This window comes from Cupressus sempervirens, chromosome 10, assembly GCF_028749045.1.
Source record: "Cupressus sempervirens isolate cs-2001-9-10 chromosome 10, ASM2874904v1, whole genome shotgun sequence".
NCBI classification, from domain to species: Eukaryota; Viridiplantae; Streptophyta; class Pinopsida; order Cupressales; family Cupressaceae; genus Cupressus; species Cupressus sempervirens.
This window is the reverse complement of record NC_143127.1, coordinates 585,776,166-585,782,706: the sequence shown is the minus strand read 5'-3', so window position 1 is coordinate 585,782,706 and position 6,541 is coordinate 585,776,166. Positions and strand designations below refer to the sequence as shown.

At 35.5% G+C, this 6,541-nt stretch overlaps 1 protein-coding gene across 1 annotated transcript; it reads left to right on the top strand.

The window, feature by feature from the left end:
• Positions 1–4,746: 4,746 nt before the first annotated feature.
• On the top strand, positions 4,747–6,139 carry LOC149535222 (uncharacterized). The gene is made up of 5 exons (XM_089806118.1): positions 4,747–4,861; positions 5,025–5,462; positions 5,568–5,639; positions 5,723–5,974; positions 6,057–6,139. The coding sequence occupies exons 1-5, from the start codon at positions 4,747–4,749 to the stop codon at positions 6,137–6,139; spliced, it is 960 nt and encodes a 319-aa protein (XP_089662244.1).
• The last annotated feature ends 402 nt before the right edge of the window (positions 6,140–6,541 follow it).

Here is a 6,541-nt window from a genome sequence, read left to right as displayed (position 1 = left end):
TATATATTCTAATAAATGAGAAAAATTGCATAATGCAATACATATATTTTTCTAAGAAATAGGAAAAATCACCTAATGCAATATATATATATATATATATATATATATATATATATATATATATATATATATATATATTTCCAATGAATGGGGAAAATTACCATATAGAATATATACCATTTGTATCAATAGGGACAAAATCAGCTTGATTTTATGAAATTTTGTAATGGTCGAAGAAAATTCGCATCCAACATTAAAATTTTCATGACATCAAAAAAAATTTGCCAATAGAAATTAATTTTTTCCCCCAAACGTAATATTTTTTTTGGGGAGGGGGTTTCTTAAAGTTATCTCTATTCTTCTCTTGTTGCACATGTAGACTCTATGAGCAAGTTTTGGCATGTGCATTTGGGCCATGTCAACTACCGCTATTTAAAGGAGATGAGTACACAAACACTTTTTTTCAGGCTACCACAAGTCTCTTGTACTGATGGTGTTTTTCATGGATGGGTTCTTGAAAAGAATTATCAAGATCTTGTTCCTTTGGGAATAGTCACTCGTGCTAAGGCACCCTTGGAGGCTATTCACTATGATCTTATGTCCTTTCCTACTCTTTTTTCAAGGGCTTGCTATGTGCTCACATTCATTGATGACTTCTCTAGATGCACATGCATGTACTTTCTTAGGTATAAATCTGATGTCTTTGATTCCTTCTAAATCTTTAAGACATTTGTGGAGAAGTAATTTGGTTTTTCTCTCAGACAAATATATATATATATATATATATATATATATATAATGGGGGGAGTATGTGAATTGAGTATTTAGAGATTTTTACACTAAGCATGGTTTAGTACATCAGCTTCTAGTTCCACACTCCCCTCAATAGAATGATGTTTTTTAGAGAAAGAACATAACCTAATGAGTGATGGAAAATTGAATGATTCACTTACAGGATATGCAGTCTTCATTTTGGGCTGAAGCAGTCAAGTGTGCCAACTACATTCAGAATTGGATGCCCCATAAGGCATTGCAAAATATGATTCCTGAGGAGGCTTGGTCCTATGCCAAGCCCAATGTTTCCACATTTTGAGTTTTTGGCGATAAGGCATGGGATTTTATTCCTGATGCTTAGAGGAAATCTATGGAGAAGAAGATTCAACCACTCATCTTTTTTGGCTAATATGAGGATGTTAAGGCATGCAGGTTGTTTGATCTTGTGTCTAGAGAGGTCTTGTTTTGAAGAGATGTCTAGTTTGATGAGTGCTTCCCCTTCTAGATTCTCCCTCCTTGAATTCCTCCTTATTGCCTACTCCTTCCTCTTTAGGATGTTTCATCTTAAGAGGATGATGTAGATGATGATCCACCACATCCACCTCCTCCACCACCACTATTTGCTCCACCTTTTCCCAAGTGAGCTTGTGTTATAGTTCAGTCAACTAGTCCTTTGGTAGAAGATCCTATAGATATCCATTGTACTCAAGCTCAAACATTTGGTTCTAGTCTTCTGAGTCATGGTATTTCCGCAAATCCACTAAGACGTTTAGAAGAGCCTGGACATCTAGAATGTGATATGGCTATGGATGAGGAATATTCTTCTTTGATAAAGAATTACACTTGAGATCTTTGTACTCTTTCAAAAGGAAGAAAGTTGGTTCAGTGTAAGTGTTGTACTGTACCTAGTATGTTCAAATGACTCTATTGATAAGTAAAAGGAAACTCTTGTTGTGAAGGGATTCTCCCAAGTTAAGGGTATTGATTACTCTAAGAATTTTGGCCCCATAGCCAAGATGAATTCTATTCACTTTGTCCTTTAACTAGCAGCTTCACAGGGATGACCAGTCTTTCAGATGGATGTGAAGAGTGTGTTCTTTCATGGTGAATTTTATAAGGAAATCTATATGGAGCAACCTTAGGTCTTTGTGCAAGTCTCTTCATTAGTTTTTAGGCTCTGACATTCATTTTATGGTCTTAAACAAGCCCCTTAGGCTCATTCTTTCTTTCTACTCATTTCACATGCTATCATTCTGATCATACAATATACATTCAATGTCGGGGGGTTGATATTATGATAATTATTCTCTATGTTGATGATCTCATCATTGGTGGTAGCTCATCCTCCATGATTCAAAGTATTCAACAAGCATTTATGGAGCAATTTGAGATGACATATATATCAATCTTTTACACTATTTTTTGGGCCTACAAGTTACTTAGACTTTTGATGGTATTTTCATCTATCAATAGAAATATGCTCTTGATATGCTTTGATGCTTTAGCATGCTTGATTGTAATCCTACCCCTACATGATTTCAATCAAGTGTTGTATTGTCTACCACTTGTCCTACTACTTTAGTGGATCCCACTTTATACTGACAGTTGGTTGGTAGTTTGTTGTAATTGACACATAGTCATCCTAATCTCTCCTTTGCAATTTTTTTTGTTTTTCGAATTTCCCATGGTCCTCATGAGAGTCATTGGAAAGATGCCAAACGTATCTTGAGGTACATACAAGGCACTACACATTTTGGCATTAACTATGCTACAAGATCCCCACACATTATTGGCTTTACTAATTCAGATTTGATTGGTGATGTTGATGATAGGAAGTCTACTTCTAGATTTTTTTTTATCTTGGCTCTCATCCTATCACATGGTTTTGCAAATTTCATTATCCTCTATAGAGGTTGAATACCGAGGAACGGTGTTAGGTAGTAAGGAGATCTTGTGGCTTTGACAATTAATGACTAAGTTTGGGTTTCCTCTAATAGTCTCACTATATTTTGATATGACAAACAAAGGGCCAAACATATTTTTGGCAACCTAATGAAGCATCAACGTACTAAGCATATTGAGATCCACATGCACTTCGTTCAACAATTGATTCAGGATGGTGTTCTCCTCTTGAAGTACATTCCTATATAAGCGCAAGTTGTCGACATCTTCATGAAACCTTTTTCATCACCACACTATCTTTAGTTGTACACCATGCTTGGGGTGAAGGAAGTTTTCCTTGGGGGGATCTTAGTAAGGCCTTCCTTCCTATCATGTTTCCAACATTTTTTCTCATCTCTTTTTGGAGTAGAGTTTTTCTCATGTAGTTTTCTATATTTCTTTGTTTTATATATATTCGGTTGTGATTGGGTACCTAATTAGGCCTTGTTGTTAGGACCCAAGTTTGCTTCTGTATTGTAATTTTTAAAATCTTGCATGCATTGTTTGTAGTTTCATTGTCGCTTATTTTAAGGGGGAGTGTTAGAGTAAAAGGTTTATTATCTTTTACTTACTCTTAAGATTTCACCATTGGATTTTTGACTTTTGTCTCTTCATGACTGTGACATTTAATATATATTTTCTTTTATTAAATGCCACATTATTTCTTTATTGCTTCTTTAGGGTTTCCCTTTTGAGAATGGTTGATCTCCTTTTATAAGTATTGATCCCCTTGTGTTTTGTAACACTTTTGATTCATTATTTTCTTTCTTGAATATATTTTCATCTTTGAGAGCCACTCTTCTCTCCTTTGCTTCTCTCTTCCTCGTAACAAATATTTGCTTGCAATTGATATTTGTGGATTTTGTTAAATTGGGTTTTGTATCATTTGCACACCAACTCCTACAATTATTAATATAAGATGGAGGGTTGTCTTTTGTTCTCACTTATCCATGTGATTATCTCTAATTGATTCAATTTTATACTTAATTGTCCTTTAGCAATGACTTGTAGTTTAGATTATTTTATTTAATATGTTGTAATTAATTATCTTAGCCATGTGGATTCAATTAATTAATTAAGCCAAGGGTAATTAGTAAGATATTTGATCAATTTTTTGATATTTTATGATGGTTTAGATCAATTTAATTATTTTGACAAATTAATCAGATAATTAAGACTCACATTATAAAGAGAGAGGTTATAGATTAGAACAAATAGGGCATTTTTTAAGACTATCCCTTTTTTAGGGTGATGACACAAGGAATGGAGCTATTAGTAAGTTTATAGAAACATATATATGAAAATCTAGAAACTATAAATCAAAGCTTGTAGGATGGTTATAAATTATATAGTTCCATAATAAAATAGAAATCATTTAATTGTTAGCAACTAAAAAATAATAGTATTATTTTATATCAAATAGAAATTATTCTTAACTATTAAAAATTCTTTATACCTCTCATGAAATTTATAATAAATATGTTTTTTAGGGCCTGTTTGGCTATGGGAATAGGAATAGCTATTTTGGAATAGAAAATGGGGCTATGTATTTCTGTTTCCTATTTGGTTCAGCCAATATTTGATGGGGAATTCGTGGACCCCAAAATTTATGTTTTCTAAAATAAATAAAAGTGAAATAGGAATACATATTCCAATAACACGTATTTGGGTGGAATTGCAAAACCCCATTTTTGGGCCAAAATTGGAATACGTATTCCTATTTTACTTCGTATTCCAAATCTGATTTGGTACATCCAAACAAAGAATTCAAAATTTTAAGAACTTACATATGCCTATTCCGCTTGTATTCCCATTGCCAAACGGGCCTATTAAAAAATTGCCTTCATCAGTTTAAGCATCTGTAAAAAAATTCTTGATTTTGTCAAATATTGAATAATATAATAAAAATCTCGAATGTGAGTAGACCAATGTTCCGCTCAGATTATGAGCATTTGACAAGAACTAGGTGACACCACAGATTTTTATATATTAAATTTATCAAGAACTTTTATTTCAATACTACAAAGAGCGATGTTACCAGCACATCGCAATTATCGCATTAGACACCTTATTTTTATTATAATGGCAGCTAGCGTCTGTAAGGCTCGTGAGAAAGCAACAGCTATGAGCGAGTGCAACGAACACGGTAGCACTGGCTAAAATCATTATCTTCGTTACCACCAAAGACCATTGTTTAGATGCCGGCGAAAGCCGGCAAAATTGAAGAAGAAACAACGACGAAGCCCATGTTAGCGTTGTGAATATTTTATACGTGCCCTAATTAATGCATCATTGAAAATGATCCCCAGCAGCCGAACAGGAGGAGCAAGAGCAGAAGGAAGAAAGAGAGATGTATACCCCATCGGCCCCAACAGTAGAGCAGCAAGAATTTCAAGCCTATCCACCGCCGCCTCACAATGTTCAGAATAGCTACATCCAGCCGCCTCCACCGCCGCCACCGCAAAGTCCCTACGCTCAGCCTCCGCCTGAAAATGCCCCTGCTTATCCACCAATGGCAACAGGGTATCCGCTGCCTCATCAAACTCCCTACGCTCACCCTCACCTACAACATCCTCCGCCGCCGCCTCCTCCTCCACCTCCCGCTCAAAATGCTAGCGCTCAGTTTGTAAATATGATATACGTGCAGCCGCCGCCGCAATTTCATCTGGTACAAGGCGTGCAACTGCATGATCTTCCCGGACTGTGGGCCTCTGACATATTTGCCTGCACGGAAGACCCTTCCAATTGTATGACTCTGTCTATCTATCTATTTACTTCCTTCATTTGTCTTCCTTATATATGTCAACATTAATAATAATAATAATAATTGGCCGAATACTGTGGGATTGCAGGTTGCCTCACGCTATGGTGCCCTTGTATCACTTTCGGGCAGATAGTGGAGATTGTGGACGAGGGTTCTACGTGTAAGAAAGTAATTTGTGTTGCCCATCATTAGATTAGCATGCAATTCGTAAGGTTGAATGAATGGTTGAAATTATTGTGGCAGCATGCGTTGTGAGCGGAGGAATATATGGGTTGCTGTGTCTTGCGGGATATGCGATGGTAGGAGTGTATGGTCCTGTTTGTTTTACGGGGCTTGGTTGGTGTTATTCGTGCATGTACAGAACGAAGATGCGGGCCAAATATAACTTGGCAGAGACCCCATGCTCAGATTGTCTCGTCCATTGTTTATGTGAACCCTGCGCGCTCTGTCAGGAATACAAGGAGCTCAAATACAGAGGATATGATCCTGCTCTTGGTAATACATACATCTTTATTCATTCTTAGAGTTGTTTAGATGCTTTTGAATTTCATTAATTTAATTTTTTTGCTTGTTGCAGGTTGGACTGGAAATCTGCAAAACCAACGGCACGGGAATGCCACTGCAACACTTCCTCCTCCCAATCAAACCATGGCAAGATGATCCCGCTCTCCATATCATTTATATGTCTTATTATAATCTTAATCATAGTTTTATATTAATGCTTAGCAAATCTAGTCGTGCTAATGTTTCAGACGTATGAGATATAAATTTAAAATGTGTATTTCAATTTTTATTTATAAATATATGTTATCATATACAGATATTAGGAGGTTTGAATTGTTGTGGATCGTCCCCTCTAATGGTGCTCAGCAAATCAAGTTAAAACACACACTTTTAATATGTTAAATTTGTGTAGACATAAACGTGATTTATTAATCTTATATAAAATTGAATGTGTAAAGGATTAAACAGCAATTTAAGTGTATAGGATATTTGTTTGTTGTTTTCAAACCTTCTTTCAAAATAAGTGAATTGTTTATTTGTTTGTTTGTTGTTCTCAAT